We start from the raw sequence: 18,976 nt of genomic DNA on the forward strand, positions 1-18,976 counted from the left end.
TATGAAAATTATATTAAAGATTTATAAATTACAAATTTAGTAATTTGAATTATATATAAAATCAAATTATTTTTCAAAAATAAATAAAATATAAATTACAAGTTAATTATTTAATTTACAAAACAAAAATTGAAAATCAAATTACTTTCTTCTCTCCCCAGATCCACTGCTCCCTTTTCCACGCGCCACCAGTTTGCTGAGATTTTTGTTTAATCTCTCCCCATTGATGAAGTTCCACCGTCATCTCTCCCTTTTTCCCTTCAGATTTCTCTCGTGCATCTCTCTCTCCACCTCCATCGAGGATCTACCCCCATCTTATATTGGAAAGAGATGTGATGAACTCTTTTAGTGAATCCAGATTGTTTTTTCTTCAGATCTGTAATATAAATAAGATCTACATCAACAATAAGTCAAGTCTAACGAGGATCATAAGAAAGGTGATACCTTCTGTAGTAAAACAAGACAACGAATCAAGCACCTTGTGTCCCAAAACCTCAAGATCTCACAACGCCGAACACGAGCTCATCTTCGTCACCGAGAAACTTATTAACGAAGAAGAAAAACAGAGAAAATGACATGGGATTAACTTCTTATCCAAATCTCACGTGATGCTGAGTCCATTTAACTTAACACCTTCGAACAAAAATCTGGTGATGGAGATGTAAAGAGGAAGAAGAAGATGACTATGTGATTATGTGAATTTACGTTTGTGATTCTGCTTCTTCCACTTTGTTTTGTGGTTAAAAGAGTATCTCTTTTCTGATTGGTTGAAACAAGAAGAAGTGGATCACTTCTCTTTTGATATCAATCGTTGGATCTGAATTTAATCAACAAACTGCTTTTGCCATTATCAATTTTTTTTTATTGAAAAAGATATAATAAAATTTCCTACCAAATTTTTTTGGAATTACTTCGACAATTGTTTTTGTAGGAAATTGGAATGAAATTTTCCTACCAAATTCCTACTGCGTCTTTTCTCACTAAATTTCTTCCATTTTCCTACGAAATTTCCTACAATTTTACGTTTTGTAAGATTTTCGTAAGAAATTTCCTACGAGTTTCTCACGGCTAAGTTTCGTAGAAAATTTCCTACCAATTTCCTTCGATAATTATTTTTTGTAGGATAATCGTAATTATTTTGTAGGAAATTGTTTTTACCAAAATTTTGGTAGGAAATTTAGTAGGATATAACGATGTTTTCTTGTAGTGTAAATGATATTTTTATAAGAAAAAAAATATATGTTTTTTTAACATGTGTAATAATCTTAAACATCACTTACTTAAAATAAAAGAGGGAAAAAGACGTTTGTGTGATGAGGCTGATTCCAATCAAAACAACTTTTCCTTTAGCTATGCTTCAAGTCCCGAAAATAAAAGCACTGGTTTAATCAGATTGCATTTCACCAAAATTAATCTACACGAGTAACAATGATTAATTTACATTTAATTGTTCCATTCATTGCATGTGGAGCACAGACAACGCGACATATATATATAGATGAATAAACAAAATTTGTATTCCTACTTGGTAACTCTCCATCAAATATTAAATAACATATATGGGTCTCGTGACTCTCATCCACGCTAGTAACAAAAGAATCTGTTTTTGTTGCACAAATAAAAAAAAAAGTAAAAATCACTGTACCATAGTGCTGGGTTAGTTATAAAAAAACAGTGCTCGTATTTTCATTTTAAGAAACATCAAAATCATTAAATTTTCTACTAAAAACTAAGTATTACATAAAGTGACTCTATACCAAGAAAAGAAAAACAACTTGGCTGTGTCTTTTTTTTTTGCCAAACGTTGGTTGTTTATGTCTAATCGGTCTTATAGGAAGCACGATTTGATTTAACAGAATATATGCATTATTAACCAACCATACAAAATAGTTTATCTTCTGTTTGTTAACCAAGAAGTTCCATGTCTAAGTATGTATTTTCTTCAGTCTTCACACTCAAGATTCAAGAAACATCCGTTAATTAAGAAACAAACCGAGTCATTCCATAGTAACCTACGTACGTACACTCACTTGATTACCATACAAATAGTTAACATATTGCTATCAACTATACAGCATATACTGTATGATTAAATTTTACTTTTTTTAAGTGGACAAAGACTATATTACAGATCAAGTTTTCACCAATTACCAAAGTTGATATATATTGCTATCTTTTAGTTTCTGTAAACAGTTTAAATGGTAAAAGTTCCGGTTTTTTACTGTTCTTGAAGATTAGTCTCTAATTTTGACGTGGATATACTACTGATCCGGTCTTGAATATAAAATTATCCTACAAAATATCTTACACACTTATTGTAATCACACATACAAAGCTAGCTAGATATTATATATAGCTACATAAGAGGGGTTTCTATTTTATTTTAATGTGGTATATATTACTCTTTACGGTGAGCCCTGCAAAGTCCCAAGAGGCGTTAAAACAGATTTTCAAATGAAAGAAATGATAAGAGATGTGAGATGTAAGATGAAATGAAACGAGCTTTAATAATAAAGCAAAAATGACTTTATTTGATTTTGTTTTTTATCCCTAGCCACTTTAAATGAATAGTTAAGCAAAATGACTTTATTAACATTTTTAATTAATTAATTATATGTTTTACACCCAGAAATAGTGATGCTGAGAAACATTAGAACACGTGATGTCCATACACACAATAAATGTCATATAACTAATAACTATAATTAATGAACAAAACCGATCAAAACACGATTATACCGATTTATTCTTAATGCTTAATTATTATAATTTGACGAATGATATTTTCATTTATATTTTTTTTTCTTTTTTGACATCTTTCATTTATATTCTTTAAAACATCTAATATGTGATTTTTGGACGGGTTTATTATTATCATTATGCTTTTTTAACGTAAGATGTTATCTTTTACACAGTCTATATATATGCGCGAAAATTTAGTTTATCAATTAATTTTATTTGACATCTTAAGGATCAGCATAATATTTATCATCTCAAGGATCTGTATTATTATTTAACATGCAAAATACCGATATATTAAAAATGACAAAGCTGGTTTCAAGTACAGACCAAAAACAATAATTTATAAAAGTGTAGGGTGAAACAGTTGGTAAACCACTCTTGAATCTTGAGAAGCCAGCCCGATCTCCTCGGGAAAGGCAAGAATCTCTGATACATCTGTCAATCTGTTTGATGATTACAGTTGCAGGAGATATGGAGGATGCACCATACTTGTCTCCTCCTAAAGCATATACCCTTTTTTTGTTATTTGATAATAGTAAGTACTTTGAAATTGTTATTTTCTTTTCGTATATAAAATCTTCTCCTCTTTTTTTTTTTTGGTATGAATAAATCTTCTCCTTTGCTTGTCTATCAAATTAACTCTAGAAAAAAAAAATATATGCTATTCTTGATAATTTTTTATTTTTGGCAGCACGGTATTTGAGACTTTAATTTATAATTAGTATTGAACTCGCAGAGAAAACATTCCTGATTAGAGTCTCTTTCAAATCATTTGAAAAGTTATAGTACCACCGAAAAAGGAATGGTCACTACTCACTACACTCCTGATGGCTGACGAGGTGATGATATTTGTTATATCATTGTTTAAAATTTATCTATGGTGCTTTTACCACTTTATTGACACGAGTGCCGTAGAGCTCATGTATATATATATATGCTCATCTCCATATATGACTGGAGTAAGTATACGTAGCGTTGCAATGTCTTAGAACGTTCGATATATCTTCCCCTTTCCAAGTATCTATTTTAAATATTCTTGAAGATGAAAATGGTCTTCCACAGCTTCTCAGTCAGATTCATATTCAGATGCATCAAAGTTCTCATCAACAGATCTATCAGTCTCTTGCATTAAAAAAACTCGACGACATTTCTGTTTTTATCTTCTTGTTTCTTCATCTTTAGGTTTTGTATGTAAATCTATATCATAACGAAAGAAAGAAAGAAAAAATGTCGAGAAAGCCATGTTGTGTGGGAGAAGGGCTGAAGAAAGGAGCATGGACTACCGAAGAAGACAAGAAACTCATCTCTTACATTCATGAGCACGGCGAAGGAGGCTGGCGTGACATTCCCCAAAAAGCTGGTATGTTCTCATTTTTTATTTGTTTGATGAAGATTGGTGTTTTGCATTTCCTATGTATTTCCAACTAATTAACATAGAAATCAAGAAACATTGAATTCAATCAAATGTAATGAATTATAGAATCTTCATAAATCTTTATATATGAAACAAAAGAAAAAGTTATATATATATATATATATGTATATGTGTGTGTATAAATGTCAAAATTGATGGTTTTATATTAATGGCAATGGTGGTTAGGACTCAAACGATGTGGAAAGAGTTGTAGATTGCGATGGGCTAACTATCTGAAACCTGATATCAAGAGAGGAGAGTTTAGCTACGAGGAGGAACAGATTATCATCATGCTTCACGCTTCTCGCGGCAACAAGTAAATTACTTTCCTAGCTTTGTCAAAAAAATGATCGATCGATCCACACAACTTAGTGTGTAATTAATTAACACATATATATAGATTAAGATTTGGACTTATTCTCCTTACTAGGTGGTCTGTCATAGCGAGACATTTACCAAAGAGAACGGACAACGAGATCAAGAACTATTGGAACACGCATCTTAAAAAACGTCTGATCGATCAGGGAATCGATCCCGTCACCCACAAGCCACTTGCCTATAATAATAATCCAGGAACGCCGCCCAAGTCTTCTGATTCTCAAGATGATGAACAATCGCAATCGGGGTCGATGTCTCCAAAGTCTCTCCCTCCTCCTTCAAGCTCATACAATCTACAGGAGACAAGCAGCAGTGATGAGACACCGAGATACGGTGCTTCCTTGACATCCAAGAAACACTTGTTTAAGAGGTCAAGTTCTACATCAAAACTGTTAAACAAAGTCGCAGCTAGGGCTGCTTCCATTGGAAATATTTTATCAGCCTCCATGGAAGGAAACTTGAACAACTCTAAACCATTGCCTTCATGTCTCAATGATGACTTTTCCGACACTAGTGATCAACTTCAGATGGACAACTATGACCCATTCTCTCAGTCATCTGAAGACATAATTCCAGATGATATCAGCATGATCAACACTGAACTCGACAAATACGATTTCTCGCAGTTTCTGGAGCAATATAGTAACAAAGAAGGCGACAACTTTGGTGGATACAATCAAGATCTGCTTATGTCTGATGTCTCATCAACAAGTATTGATGAATACGATATTATGCAAAACATAACCGGTTGGTCAAATTATCTTGTTGACGATTCCGATTTTAGTTATGACACGAACCAAGATTGCGACGACAAGAACTCCGTATGATCCGTTGACCGGTACTTAGCTTTCATGGTTCTCAGGGATATTTGTCAGGTTCACTATATGGTTTAATTTCTACATTCAATATATAAGGGATTCTCTTTTTAGTCTCAGAACCTTTTGATTTGCGGGATGTTGTTTTTTTTATTAAAAATAAAAAAATATATGTACGTAGTAACTGTTTGGACGTCCTTCTGAAATTAAAGAATAAAGTATGTATTTTTCTTAATAATTCCATTTTTTTTAATCCAACTTACTGTATATTATTGTTCAATAATATGTTTTTATCTTTGTCTTAATAACTGTGCAGATTTTTTAAATAAAAGTTTCGTACCGACAGATTTTGTGTGCCAAAGAAAACAAGTTTAGTAATTCAATGATATCATCATCATCATCATCATATGTGATAGGCTATTGTTTTGTATATGTGGCTGCTCGTGGACGATTCAATTCCGTCCATTTTTTTTTCCTACATTACTGACTTCCAATAAGGAGAGCGTACCATTTGGAGCAAATCAAACGGATTATGGATTATGGATTATGCAGATCAAGCCAAACAAAACTAGATCAAACAGAACAAATGCACATCAAGGGGTTCAAATATTTTGTATATATATATTAAATAAATTAATATTAAATTAATATAAAAATAAAAGATAGAACTTACCATTTACACTTCTAAATAAATGTGGGTGAAGGTGAATTACTCTGCTTATTAAAAAAACAAAATATTTTCGTTTTTTAAAAGCAGTTCCGAAACAATTTAAAAATAGTTTATCTGCTAAACAATTTTTTTTTGTTTGAATTGGAACATAAAAACAGATATTCTTCTTCAATCAGCTAATTAATAGACTGATTTTGGATTTATGATTTATTCATTTTAAAAATCTTTACCTCGTACTTCTTGCAGCGGCAATAACTTATTCTCCAAGGTTATGTTGAAAATTAGCTAGGGAGACGTTTTGCTTTTGCATGTATGATTGCATCATGAATATATATAGACCAAATATATATAAACGTTGCATAATTAAACTGCATGCATGCTTGAGAAAAGAAACGTACGTATGTGAAAGAAATAGATTTTTGCAGCTGCCACTATTTGTGTTGCAATTTGTATTATCCAATTAGTTAGAATAATTAGACCATTGGTGTTGTTTTCAGATATTAATTAAAGCGAAGAGACGCAATTAAAATAAAAGTGGATAGAGCCTCGCTCTAGCTAGAGGTACAAGGCTGTGACATGTGACATACAAAATATGGGAAGACAGAGACAAAGATTCCAAAAACGTGCACCGACCAATATTTCTGCAGGCTACTATATCACCTAGCTAACCTTCTTCCTCTTCCCACGGGGGAAATTTCCACATCACTATCTGCCACTTTTACTCATGAAATAGTGCAGCAATGTATTGGAACAACATTAGTACTCAACGATCGATGAATACAGTTCTTAATTCATTCTTTTTTTTTTTTCTGCATGTAGATTAGTGAACATGCATGAAGGACCAAATGTTAGTCTCTGAAAATAAATAAAGAAATGTTGGTTTTTTATCAACCTATACCTACATCTACATAGAACGAACCTTGAGATATCCTAGATCTACATCTACATCTACATCGAAAGAATATCTATAAGCCACAAACACTATATAACTCAAATGGTAAAGAGCAATCAGTGAGATACAAAATTAAATCTGTGACCCGGCAAATTTTGTCGGCTACCAAAAACGAATCTTCATGGTTGATTTTTTTGTTGTGTCATGCATGTGTGTGAATATGAAAGATTTATATGTTTTGTCATCCGATTAAAACTCTCACATTCGAAAACAGCGATTGATCAACCGATATATAGTAGACCCACAATACTGTTTGCGATTAGACACTTAAACCAAAAACAAACGTGGTTTATTACACATGCACGTACGGCTGCAAATACACTCTCATCACGATCACATATAGCTCGCCAAAATAGGCAACCTGTAGCCACACACACATATATATATGACTGCTGCAATCACGAATCACACAGTTACGCTATAGCTATCAACACTTCCATCTTCTAATCTAAATAGTAGATGGTGCCTTTTAAGTTCCACCCATGTATTCGATGTAGCTCTTCAAGGAAGTGTTGTCAACTAAAAGTTGTATGAGAGACTTGAGACTGTGAGTGGATATAACGAGATAGACGTATCTTTAGACCTAGGCTTTACGTCGTTTTCTTTTAGCGGAAATTTCTATGTGCTTTCAATTTGACCTAAGATTCTTTTCATATACATATAATTATGTATAAGAATAGCTTTATACAAAAATAGACTCCAAACTCGTTAATAAATAAATACATTCTTGAGAGTCGAAATCAACTTTTTCAGATTAATTACGATAATCGAAATCATGTTCTTCCTAGCTGTATAGGTTTTAAACCTTACCACTTACCTAACCCTAACTAGATCTAATCGCACTAACTCAACCCTAGTGATTTGGATGATCCAACCAAATAATAATATATACATAGGCACACAGCCAAGTAAACTTTAAACGTGGAGATTTTATACGATTTCGAGTCCCAACAACGTATATATATATATTTTATAATAAAGTAGTATTATATAATTGGAAAATGGGGAATAACCTCTCTTTACGATAATGATTTTAATGGAGATTCCAATAAACAAAAACTGTATAATTAAGCCCACTGCACATGGGTGTTGTTTAACAAACTGAAATTATTGCACCATTTCCTTAAATCAATTATTAAGTGCAAAGTGCAAACTGTAATGGTCAAAAAAGTGCATCTAATTAAAATAAGAATCTTTCTTTAATGGGTTCAACACAGGTTAGTCATTTTTAGAGTCTTGTGAATTGTCCAGCTAAACATCTAAAACATATCTATTAAACTAAAAAGGAACTCTAATTGGGCCCTCAAGAACATAAAAGCCCATGTAATGGTTTCTACTATTTATTCTTTCTGGGCCAACGTATAGGTAACGTTTTAGAACAAGCAAAATTTGTATTTTAGTAAATTAGATCTCAGACAACCTCGGAAGTCGGAACAAAGACAAGATCTCGCCAGGTTACGTGCAAGTTATCACAACTTATTACAAACAACATGTAAACGAAGCAAGGAACCAAACAATTGAAATCTGTGAATTGTGTGATTACGAATCTAATTGACAATCCAAGAAAGAAAAAGAAAAAAACAAATTTTTTTTCCGGGAAAACCTACCGAGAAAGATAAGCCCTAAAAGTAACTGAATTTTCACATTGCCTGCAGAACTGGGCAAAGTAACTTTGATCTTCATATAATCCCCCTCCATGATCCCTCAAGTTATCCCAACAAAATTCGATACTTTTCACTTTTACCACTCGATCGAACCCGACCCGTTTATTCAATGGATCCGGAGGATAGGTCCGAGATTGCCTTCTTTGATGTTGAGACGACTGTGCCAAACCGAGGTCAACGGTTCGCGATACTAGAATTCGGGTCAATACTTGTATGCCCGAAGAAGCTTACGGAGCTCCGAAGCTACTCGACTCTGGTCCAACCTGCTGATTTGAGTCTCATATCTTCCTTGTCCGTGAGGTGCAACGGCATCAAGCGTGACGTCGTCGTTTCCGCACCTTTGTTCTCCGATATCGCTGATACTGTTTACGACATTCTCCATGGTTAGTCTTCTTCTTCCTTAAAAGTCCTTTTTTCTTTTGTCGGTTTTGTAACTCTGTTTTGTGTCTAAATTTCTGGACTTTTCCTGAATTTTGAGTTCTTGGTAATGGCCAAGATCCGAGCTTTATATTATATAGCGTTTTGATGTTGGGGGATATATATATATATATTGCAGGGAGGATTTGGGCAGGTCACAACATATTGAGGTTTGATTGTGCAAGGATCAGGGAAGCATTTGCAGAGATTGGACGTCAACCACCTGAGCCAAAAGGAGCCATCGACTCATTGACTTTGCTAACTCAGAGGTTTGGTAGAAGAGCTGGTAATATGAAGGTACTACAAACGATACATTCCTTTTTTTCCCCAATAATTTTTTACTCTTCACAGGATCGAATTGGTGAATGATGGAATTTTAACTTTTTGTTTCCGAGTTTCAAGGTATTTTTTGAGTGTCTTATTATCTATCCGCTGCATGCTTTTGTTACTGCAGATGGCGACTTTGGCTACGTATTTTGGACTCGGGAAGCAGACACATAGGTAGATAAAATGCATAAGCATTAAGAAGCTAATTCTTTACTTCAAACCATCAAAAGCTTATTAAGCTCAATTTTTTTTGTACCTACCTATTCAGGAGCCTCGACGATGTTAGAATGAATCTTGAGGTTGTCAAATATTGTGCTACGGTCTTGTTCTTGGTATGTTCTCTTTAGTTACTACTTGATAAATGGAGAATCTTTGTCTCCTAATATCTGTTGCTCACCATGTTTAAAAAACTGGACTAATCAGGGCAATGCTTTTATATTTCTTAGGAGTCAAGTCTTGTACTTGTTGATCATTCGGTATCTCCAGGAACTTCTACTTCAAGGAGACGTCTCGATGCATCTTCTTCTCACGAGGGTAATAATAATTTAGTGACCTCTGTTAGGCTACCTTCCATTAGCGAGAACAGTGCAGCTCAGCCAGATCCGTTTAACATGAGCGTCTTGAGGAATGAAATGGCTTCCGACAACTACCTTCAATCAGACATTCTCATGGAAGAAGAACAGATTCAACCATCTGATACTGTTGTCTTTGAGAATACCAGTGACCATGAGGGATTCTTGGCGCCAGATGCTATATCTCTTCCATACATCAAAGCGATTCTTGTCCCGTTTTTTCCTGGAAGCCAAATGATGAAACTAAAGCTACACTATGGTGATTCCCCTCTGCAGCTCTACTGTCCTTGTCTGAAAGTACGGTTTGGAGTCAACGGCAAATTTATGGATAACACTGGGAGACGGAGGTTAAACTTTGTGGTTGATTTGAATCAAAGCCTGTGCAGCATACTCGAAACATGCGATAGTAATGCACAGAAACTATATGTTGATTCCGGTTCCACCTCTGACTGGAACCCGGTCGTGATCCCAATGAAGGGATTTGTAAACTACCCTAACGCAAGGATACAGTAAGTTACCTTACCTAAACTCTGCCTTTCTGCTTCCATGTTCTTGAAACAAATTCCTGGTTTCTTGATTGCTTGCTTTTAGTTTCTCCTGATTAGTTTTTTGGGATATCTGCAGTATTGCGACAGAGATAAACGGAGATGTAGCTCGATATGCAACAGAGATACACCAGAGAGAGTCCTCTGGAGCTACTCAGAAACTAATCTTCAGCAATCCGAGCGGTGAGGAGCTCGAATCGTTTCTGACCACGGGAAGGGTGGTCGATGCATTCTTGTCTCTGGAACCGTATGATTATCAGCAGAAAGCAGGAATACGCCTTGTGGCTAAAAAACTAGTTATACACTCGTAAATCATGCATAATTGTTAATACCGAATACACATAGTCTGTATTGTGTTCATGTAGCTGAGGAGACTCTGTACATAAAAGTTTCAAATAAATGCAATCCAGATTTGTAGAATGGTTTCTTGTGTATCACTGTAAAAGAATGCAGAAATTGCAATCTTGAAATTTCGAGTAAACCACTTAAACGTGAAATGCTTTATGATCTTGGGTCTTGGCACTATTAACATTTTATTACATTGAGCAAACATGTGTTACTTAACTTGGCTGAATATATTGAAAACTTTGATTCAGTTAATACAGTTAATGGAAAAAAACTTATGTACATGTTATGTTTTACTAGTGATTGACAAAGTTGAAGTTTTGTTTAGTGCCAATAGCAAAGTTGGTTTGGTAATCAAATCTCTCTAATGGTTTATTTTTCCCAACTTTTATATCCCATAGTATTAATTTTAGTTATACAGTTTTGGATAGTAGGTGATATGATATTTAAAGACATTTAGTTATAGTTTTGCTTTCGTATTAATGGTGCTGTTAATTGAATCGAATCTGAATCAATTACTGTCTGAATCTTGATCTCTAAAGTTGTTAATTGTCCGCTTCCTCTGTCTCTGTCTCTCTCTCTATATGTCGCAAAGACAAAACAAGTAGACAACAACATCAACAACAATGGCTCCTTGATCAAACTGTTTTACTTTACCAATTTGCTCTAATGGGGAAGAAAGACGGATTCAAGACTCAGAAGCGTGTTTCAACCGCTTCCTCCGCCGCCGCCGGCGTTCTTCCGACGACAATGACTAGTGGCGGAGGAAGAAGACCACCACCACGTGGCAGACAGATCCAGAAGACCTTCAACAACGTCAAGATGACAATCCTATGTGGCTTCGTCACCATTCTCGTCCTACGTGGCACTATCGGCGTCAACTTCGGAACTTCAAACGCCGACGCCGTTAACCAGAACTTAATCGAAGAGACTAACCGACTTCTAGCTGAGATCCGATCCGACTCGGATCCTACAGACCCGAACGAGCCACCTGACTCGGATCTTGATCTCAACATGACATACACTCTCGGACCCAAGATCACAAACTGGGATCAACAACGGAAACTTTGGTTAACGCAAAACCCAGATTTCCCCAGTGTCGTCAACGGGAAAGCTAAGGTTTTGCTTTTAACAGGTTCACCTCCAAAACCTTGTGACAATCCAATTGGTGATCATTACTTGTTGAAATCGGTGAAGAACAAGATTGATTATTGTAGGATTCATGGGATTGAGATTGTGTATAACATGGCTCATTTGGACAAGGAGCTTGCTGGCTATTGGGCCAAGCTCCCAATGCTTAGGAGATTGATGTTGTCTCACCCTGAAATCGAGTGGATTTGGTGGATGGACAGTGATGCTTTGTTTACAGACATGGTGTTTGAGATTCCCTTGTCTAGATATGAGAATCATAACTTGGTTATTCACGGGTATCCGGATTTGTTGTTTGATCAGAAGTCTTGGATTGCTTTGAATACTGGTAGCTTCTTGTTTAGGAACTGTCAGTGGTCTTTGGATTTGTTGGATGCTTGGGCTCCAATGGGACCAAAGGGACCGATTCGGGAAGAAGCTGGGAAGATTCTCACCGCAAATCTTAAGGGAAGACCGGCGTTCGAAGCTGATGACCAGTCTGCATTGATCTATCTGCTGCTTTCGCAGAAGGATACGTGGATGAAGAAAGTATATGTGGAAAACCAGTATTATCTTCATGGGTTTTGGGAAGGATTAGTGGATAGGTATGAGGAGATGATAGAGAAGTATCACCCGGGATTGGGAGACGAGAGATGGCCCTTTATTACTCATTTTGTCGGATGCAAACCGTGTGGGAGTTATGCGGATTACGCGGTTGAACGTTGCTTGAAGAGTATGGAAAGAGCATTCAACTTTGCTGATAATCAAGTGCTCAAGCTTTATGGATTTGGTCACAGGGGATTGTTAAGCCCTAAGATCAAGAGGGTCAGGAACGAGACAACGTTACCATTGAAATATGTCAACAGGTTTGATATTCGGAGAATGACACCTCTCAAGATTGAACCTCGGAGCTAGCAGCTGATGAACCACCTTGGTAAAGCACAGTCACTTCCTTCTTGGCTGAACAAAGTTCTGAATATCATTTAGAGAGCCATTGTTTCAAAGCTCAATCTTTTTGGTCTTTTTGTTTCTATTATAATTTTACACTATATATAAAAGTCAATCGATTCTTTTGTTAACTTGAACAGAGGATGAATCATCGATCAATTTGTTCAAGTACCTTTTTATTGCAAAGATCTGTTTTTTGCAGAACCCTAAGGATGAAGTAACTCTGACTCGTAGAATTTTGGTTAGAACTAGCAAACTTTTAAGTATTTTCTCACATTGAGGGATTGAAATGTAAGAATCTTACAATAAGACAGTAAATTGCAAGAGAATATATAAACAAGAAACAAAAGAATCAGTAGGCTAAAAGAAGTTTGAAATTGTGATGGATCATCTTCTTGATACGATGTCCTTGTGGTGCTTTATCAGTAACTCATTCATCTGAGCTATCTGATGTAAAAGCTGAACTATCCTCTGTTTCAAAATCAGAGAAAAAAAAAGAGAGAAGAAGATGCAAGTTCAGTAACTATGTAAAAAACTGAAGTCGCGTAGACATTTCATCAAACACTTTGTAGGCAAGATAAACAATTGAAAATCATAGAAAACTGATGTACGTACCTCGTCTCTCTCTTTGATCGCATCTCGAAGATGATCAGTGGTTCCTCCTTGGACACGTTTCCGACGAGCTCGTAAACGCATCCACCACCAAACGGCAATGGCAAGAGCTGGATAAAAGGGCCGGAGAGTGACTGAGAACCAGGTCATCAAATTCTTCAATTTGGAGTACACACGTACGAGAAGAAGCTCCCACCAATCTCGAAAGATATCAATCTCACGATTCAATGGTTTCCTCAGTAATTTCCCGTCTGAATCGCCAGTTTGTTCAGAGGAAAATCGCGGAGATTTCGGTTTAAACGGCGGTTGTTCGTCTGAATTGGACGGTGGAGATTCGCCGACTAGTGACGTCGGAGATTTTGGTTCAGATTCCGACGGAGACTTGCGGTCAAATTCAGATGGTTGTCCATCTGAATCAGAAGGGAACAACGAAAAAGAAGAAGAAGAAGAAGAAGAAGAAGAAGAAGCAGAGCGTCTGGATGAAGAAGACGGAGACGAGGGAGAATCAAGGAATCTATCGACTCCGTAGATGGAAGAGTCGACAATGAGATTCTCGTGGTAGATCGGCGGGAAAACAACGTGATCGAAAATTGGGGATTCTCTGATGACAACCATCGACGAACTGGGATCCAAAGGACCAATCAGCTCTTCTTCCTCTTCCGCCATTTCTTCTTTGTTTCAGTCGGATTCGTCTCTCGCTAGGGTTTGTGTGTAAGAAAGGGAAGAGTGTAGAAGAAGAAGACAACAAAACCATGAAAGTTTCAAACGTTGGGATCCAACAAAAACGAGATTGTTGCCTTTCCTGATTCGTCGTTTTTTTCTTATTTTCTACTAATTTTGTCAGATATATTTATATTATATATATTTTTTTTTAACACCGATTCATTCATTGATTTCAAATCGAATACATGAGTTGATACAATGGTAATACATCAATAGAAAACAAATACAAAGATACATCTATGCATTTATAACCACATATTAGAAAGAACGATGAACAAGCGAATTTCCACGATGCTTTGGATACCGAAGCCTTACTCGCCAACAGGTTGATAAACCCATTTCTTTCCTTCTCCAGAATCAATCCCAAATTTATGAAATCGTCGTTCTTGGCTATCATCTCTTGGATGAAACTCCATAATCGTCTAATGCTAATGATGCTACTCAATATCTTCTCTTGCACCAAACCATTGATTCCCCATAAGTATGCTATACCCGGATCCCATATTCGTTGATCAACACACCATATAACTCTTCGGGATCGAGTATCAAACAATTCCACTGTTTGGAATCTTTGATATCGGGCATCATAAAGGAACAAAAAATCCTTCACAGAAATAGCAAATTTGTCATGAGTAGAATCAATGCATAGACACAATCCGATGACAAACCATGAATGAAACGCCTCCATAATCGGAGGAAACTGCCGGAAACGGAATCGTTCCCACTTATCAACAAAGGAGATCCCAACCGAGACTCCAAAAACTAATTGCTTAGATAGATGTATATTATTCCTTTTTGGCTTCAGAAACTGCATTGACAAAAACAGAAGATGATAATTATATTATATTATTATCTTTTTGTTTGTGTTTATATTATTATTTTCTACTAATTTTCTACTAATTTTGTCAGAATTTTTTTTGTTTGTGTTTTAAAAAAAAATAAAAAATTGTAAGCCAAAAAAAGAAGAAGATTATTATTATTTTCATAGGTGTGAAGCCTAAAAAGGAACAATGATGCTGTTGCGTTACGATACAAAGTTACACACTAAAACAGACAAAATGCTCTACATCTTTCTTTCTCTCTCAATCTACCTGAAACCTATACAACATTTCATTCTATCCAAAACTCCTCTAATTAGGAAAATTAAGCAACATGAAAAGAATCCTAATTTACATGTTAGAATTAAAATCAATGTGGAGTTAATCAACATATGTCAACGTGAGTGGAGAGGGAGATTAAAGACCTGTCTCTTGATCTTTCAATGGTTCCTCGATAGCCCCCGCCCAGGCGAAACCCTCTCCCCATAGGACCCCGATCCTGTTTTAACTTCACGAAATGCCCTATGCCCCTCTGCGCAAAGGTTTACTTGTACTGCACCACCACCTTCGCTGGCTTTACAAGACCACCTCGCTTCTCTCTCTCTTGAGAGATATTTTGGCGGATTTTGCAAAATTTATATTCCAGTTTTTGCTCAGCTATCATCAACTACTTTTTTTGTGAGACTGACTCCTTTTGCCTTCTCCATTTCCGCTTCCTTTGCAGCTTTCTTCTTCTCCAGCTCTGCTTGCTTCACGTTCTCTTCGTGTGCTTTCTTAAATAACCTTATAAAATTCAAGAGGGTCGCAGTAACTGCAGCAGTCCATCACCCGGTATCATTATTAGCTACATAACAGTTCCAACTAAAACACGAATAGGAACTTTTTATTCTCTCCTATGTATTGCTCAAGATCGCCATACCTTGTTCAAATGGACAACGGTTAGGATCCTCGCCAAAATAGTGCGCAAGTGCATCAGCATTTCTTCCCTATCGCCCATCATAAGAAAACATAACAAAACCATTTCAGGATCAAACACATTGTCAAAGGAAAGACTAAGAGGCTTGGAATAGTAGAGGTTGGTAATTACCACGACGGAGTAAAGACTCGATACAGTTGCCACTTCAGTCTCAGCAATGGATATGAAGTCTCTCAATGTCTGTTATCAGAAGCATAAACGTAGGTTTAGTATCCGGAAGAAGTAACTTCTAAAAACAAAACCCAGCTGAAGATCTTCCAGCGGGTATTGATGATTTACAAAGAGATACAGATTCAGTTATGTGGCACATTCATGGTTGATAAAATACGCAAAAAGGAAAAGAAAGAAAAAGCCAACATACTTTACGAAAAACTTCAGAAACAGGACCATCACTTTCGGACGCTGTGAGCTCCTGGTTCAGTTTTTCCAATCCCTTGATTATCGCTTGCATTTCCTCAGCCAGAGACTTCAATTGTATCTGAGATAGACAGGATTATCTAATGATGCGCCAGTTGCAACCAAAAAGTAGAGGACAAAAAAAGCACAAACGAATACCTTTGAGGCTGATTCAAGACTTTCAAGGTCCTTGTGGAAGTCCAGTAGAACTGATGCCTTGGAAGCAAGGACCTGGATAAAGAGAAATAATAAGAGTTTCAGGATTATGTATCCCTCCTGAGCTAACTAATTCATTACAACCCTGTCAGAAACTAATTCCTGCTTTTTTCTATCATAGTTTACCTTGCAAAGATAATGCATGAGAGTCATCTTGCTGTTAGCAGCCCGTGTATCGCTTAATTTCAATAAACTGTCCAATTTGAATCCAACAGCAGCGCCTGCAGAGAGCAGAGCAAGCAAGAATTATGTCAGCCACAAAGGTGCCGAATCAAGCTCACATTGAACAGAGAAATTAATTGTCTTGCATCAGGAAATGTCTTGTGCAAAAAGATGTAGAATAGGAATAATATAATACTAACCCCTTGCAGTTCCTTGGTTCAGAGTGTTCCCCAGATAAAGAATTTTTTTCATAATCTCTTTTAGCTTTTGTGAATTACGGACCTGATGAACAGCAATAAGGAGAATGTTCTAACAAGGAGAAATGGTGGATTCAAAATAAGAGTTAATTACTGCAAGCATCTTACCTCCTCGCATGCAGAATTTACCGCATTTAAACTTTTTTTGAATTCTGTTATCTGCACAAAAACACATCATTATCAATAGGACAAATAATCTACAGTTACTCAGACACTGATGAAATTGAAACTTTGTCCTCCAAAGAATCACATAGACAGAAAATAACAGTATAAGTAATACCACCAGACCTGAGTGCCAAATTGAATCTTGAAAGAAAATACTCTAAGCTTTGCCTCTACTCGTGGCACCTTCATTAGCTCTAGGAAATACTGCGATAACAAAAATGGATGGCAGAAGAAAACAACTTAACTAAGTAAGCTATTGCTAACCATATTACAGTGGGAATCAAAAACAGTATTGAGAATCTCAAGACTTAAACAAACCTGTTCACACTTTCCCAAGGTTGCCTTGTCCCCAGTGTAGTTCTACAGAAAAATCAGTCAATTACGACCAAGAACAAGGACTCGTGTCAATAAAAAGTGATATTGGTAACCAAGAATTGAAAGATTTCACAAATAAAGACAGATGTAGATAATGCTATTCAAAAGTCAAAAGGGAACCTTAAGAAGCTCCATCTCCTCCTTGGTTGGGCAAAATTTTATAAGATTCTCTATTTGATCAACATCTAATACAGACTCATCCATTGCCAGAACTGCAGCCTGAATGATGCAAAGAAAAATGTGGATAACTATCATCAAGCAATGGAGGAATAACCAAACAATGACTTTTCAAAGAAGATTTTGGAGCTTACCATCATATCAGGCAGAGGCATCTTTACTTTTGTAAGCATAATTTCCGTGTTATTGGCTCTCCTAAGGTCAATCTGGAAAATCATAAGACAAACAGCTCTTCAAAAAGAGTGGAATATTGAGCCACAAAAGTATACAGACATGCAATGGGCTTCAAAGTAGAAAATTCAAGGGAAAAGAAATGCTGGAGAGTAGCTAAGAGAGACATTCTTAGTACTTTGACCAATAAAAAATAAAAGAGACATTCTTAGTAAAACTTTTTATATGTTTTACAGAGATGCTAGGTAGTTTTCATATTCCTGGAAAATCATATCATGTTTTCAGTTAATTAATTATAGCTGCACGACCAAAGTCTCCACCAGAAAAGAGCAAGTTCGAAACTCTGACTGTAACCAAGTGATAGGATTATTTACCAGTTGAACTTTTTCAGGCTTTGCCCCGACAGATTTTCGTCGACTTCCAGATTTATCAGCTGGCTTTTGCACTGTAGCAGAGAATAGGGTCTCTATTTCTGATACATCAAACTCTGGTGGACTAGCAAAAAGAAAAAAAATGATGATAGTCATTAAAACCTCACAGAATTGTGTTTCGTGGATAATCAAAGGTGCAAGAGGGGAACTTAGAAGTAAGAGAAAAGCAAAAATTAAGTTAGTCCAATACGTTTGTGATTCTCCATGTCTCTGTAGCTCATCCCATAAGCTCCCCTGCAAAGCCCGTGTTACTTTAACCCAATGTAATGGCTTCAAAGAAGACTTTTTCTGAGCTGAAGATCCAAAACCTGGACGTGGAAGACCACGTCCTCTTCCAGCTCCCCTAGGATCAACTGCAGCTCCTTTAGCACCAAGCATTGGAGGTGGAGGAGGTCCACCCGGAGGCCTTGGTCCAGGAGGCGGAGGTGGACCAGGAGCACGACCGCCAGGAGGCGGAGGCGGAGGTGGACCAGGAGCACGACCGCCAGGAGGAGGCAGCGGTGGTGGGGCTCCACCACGCATCGGGGGAGGCGGCGGCGGTGGGGCTCCTCCACGCATCGGAGGAGGCGGCGGCGGTGGG

At 36.6% G+C, this 18,976-nt stretch overlaps 5 protein-coding genes and 1 long non-coding RNA gene across 7 annotated transcripts in view; 3 read left to right on the top strand and 3 right to left on the bottom strand.

The window, feature by feature from the left end:
- Window positions 1-80: 80 nt before the first annotated feature.
- LOC111830124 lies at window positions 81-753 on the bottom strand. The gene is made up of 2 exons (XR_002833488.1): window positions 479-753; window positions 81-376 (listed from the first exon to the last, which is right to left on the bottom strand). It is a non-coding gene; the product is annotated as an uncharacterized LOC111830124 (long non-coding RNA).
- A 2,975-nt stretch (window positions 754-3,728) lies between these two features.
- LOC17882150 (transcription factor MYB29) lies at window positions 3,729-5,538 on the top strand. The gene is made up of 3 exons (XM_006288034.2): window positions 3,729-4,102; window positions 4,343-4,472; window positions 4,587-5,538. Exons 1-3 carry the CDS (start codon window positions 3,970-3,972, stop codon window positions 5,359-5,361), a joined length of 1,038 nt encoding a protein of 345 aa, XP_006288096.1. The 5' UTR covers window positions 3,729-3,969; the 3' UTR covers window positions 5,362-5,538.
- A 2,942-nt stretch (window positions 5,539-8,480) lies between these two features.
- Window positions 8,481-10,977, top strand: LOC17881793 (protein NEN1). The gene is made up of 6 exons (XM_006287615.2): window positions 8,481-9,018; window positions 9,192-9,349; window positions 9,507-9,553; window positions 9,648-9,711; window positions 9,826-10,460; window positions 10,576-10,977. The coding sequence occupies exons 1-6, from the start codon at window positions 8,745-8,747 to the stop codon at window positions 10,805-10,807; spliced, it is 1,410 nt and encodes a 469-aa protein (XP_006287677.1). The 5' UTR covers window positions 8,481-8,744; the 3' UTR covers window positions 10,808-10,977.
- A 352-nt stretch (window positions 10,978-11,329) lies between these two features.
- Window positions 11,330-13,300, top strand: LOC17883545 (probable xyloglucan 6-xylosyltransferase 3). 2 transcript variants are annotated; one of them, XM_023781154.1, is made up of 2 exons: window positions 11,330-12,860; window positions 13,105-13,300. In XM_023781154.1, exons 1-2 carry the CDS (start codon window positions 11,511-11,513, stop codon window positions 13,195-13,197), a joined length of 1,443 nt encoding a protein of 480 aa, XP_023636922.1. In that variant the 5' UTR covers window positions 11,330-11,510; the 3' UTR covers window positions 13,198-13,300. The 2 variants fall into 2 exon arrangements, with proteins under 2 accessions (XP_023636922.1, XP_006287623.2); XM_006287561.2 differs by lacking the exon at window positions 13,105-13,300 and having other exon boundaries at window positions 11,334-13,054.
- LOC17882116 lies at window positions 13,210-14,360 on the bottom strand. The gene is made up of 2 exons (XM_006288473.2): window positions 13,533-14,360; window positions 13,210-13,388 (listed from the first exon to the last, which is right to left on the bottom strand). Exons 1-2 carry the CDS (start codon window positions 14,193-14,195, stop codon window positions 13,305-13,307), a joined length of 747 nt encoding a protein of 248 aa, XP_006288535.1. The 5' UTR covers window positions 14,196-14,360; the 3' UTR covers window positions 13,210-13,304.
- An 848-nt stretch (window positions 14,361-15,208) lies between these two features.
- The window catches only part of LOC17883437 (formin-like protein 20), a 9,722-nt gene continuing 5,954 nt past the window's right edge, over window positions 15,209-18,976 (bottom strand). Inside the window, exons 5-18 of the mRNA XM_023781928.1 lie at window positions 18,587-18,975; window positions 18,340-18,460; window positions 17,929-18,000; window positions 17,738-17,836; window positions 17,561-17,602; window positions 17,366-17,446; window positions 17,186-17,236; window positions 17,021-17,102; window positions 16,785-16,879; window positions 16,602-16,673; window positions 16,408-16,524; window positions 16,158-16,226; window positions 15,990-16,056; window positions 15,209-15,881 (exon numbers count right to left, since the gene is read on the bottom strand). Coding sequence (XP_023637696.1) covers window positions 15,724-15,881; window positions 15,990-16,056; window positions 16,158-16,226; window positions 16,408-16,524; window positions 16,602-16,673; window positions 16,785-16,879; window positions 17,021-17,102; window positions 17,186-17,236; window positions 17,366-17,446; window positions 17,561-17,602; window positions 17,738-17,836; window positions 17,929-18,000; window positions 18,340-18,460; window positions 18,587-18,975 — 1,515 coding nt within the window. The 3' untranslated portion in view covers window positions 15,209-15,723. The remainder of the gene's footprint in view (window positions 15,882-15,989; window positions 16,057-16,157; window positions 16,227-16,407; window positions 16,525-16,601; window positions 16,674-16,784; window positions 16,880-17,020; window positions 17,103-17,185; window positions 17,237-17,365; window positions 17,447-17,560; window positions 17,603-17,737; window positions 17,837-17,928; window positions 18,001-18,339; window positions 18,461-18,586; window position 18,976) is intronic.

This window comes from Capsella rubella, unplaced genomic scaffold (assembly GCF_000375325.1).
Source record: "Capsella rubella cultivar Monte Gargano unplaced genomic scaffold, Caprub1_0 scaffold_6, whole genome shotgun sequence".
NCBI classification, from domain to species: domain Eukaryota; kingdom Viridiplantae; phylum Streptophyta; class Magnoliopsida; order Brassicales; family Brassicaceae; genus Capsella; species Capsella rubella.

Bases quoted from the DNA above. Each gene is read 5' to 3' on its own strand.
- LOC17882116 (XM_006288473.2), bottom strand. From the start codon at position 14,195: ATGGCGGAAGAGGAAGAAGAGCTGATTGGTCCTTTGGATCCCAGTTCG. The intron at 13,389-13,532 runs GTACGTACATCA...ATTTTGAAACAG, and splicing joins CGATCAAAGAGAGAGACGAG to AGGATAGTTCAGCTTTTACA.
- LOC17881793 (XM_006287615.2), top strand. From the start codon at position 8,745: ATGGATCCGGAGGATAGGTCCGAGATTGCCTTCTTTGATGTTGAGACG. The intron at 9,554-9,647 runs GTAGATAAAATG...CTACCTATTCAG, and splicing joins CTCGGGAAGCAGACACATAG to GAGCCTCGACGATGTTAGAA. The intron at 10,461-10,575 runs GTAAGTTACCTT...GGATATCTGCAG, and splicing joins TACCCTAACGCAAGGATACA to TATTGCGACAGAGATAAACG.
- LOC17882150 (XM_006288034.2), top strand. From the start codon at position 3,970: ATGTCGAGAAAGCCATGTTGTGTGGGAGAAGGGCTGAAGAAAGGAGCA. The intron at 4,103-4,342 runs GTATGTTCTCAT...AATGGTGGTTAG, and splicing joins TGACATTCCCCAAAAAGCTG to GACTCAAACGATGTGGAAAG. The intron at 4,473-4,586 runs GTAAATTACTTT...TCTCCTTACTAG, and splicing joins CACGCTTCTCGCGGCAACAA to GTGGTCTGTCATAGCGAGAC.
- LOC17883545 (XM_023781154.1), top strand. From the start codon at position 11,511: ATGGGGAAGAAAGACGGATTCAAGACTCAGAAGCGTGTTTCAACCGCT. The intron at 12,861-13,104 runs CTCAAGATTGAA...TTTATTGCAAAG, and splicing joins ATATTCGGAGAATGACACCT to ATCTGTTTTTTGCAGAACCC.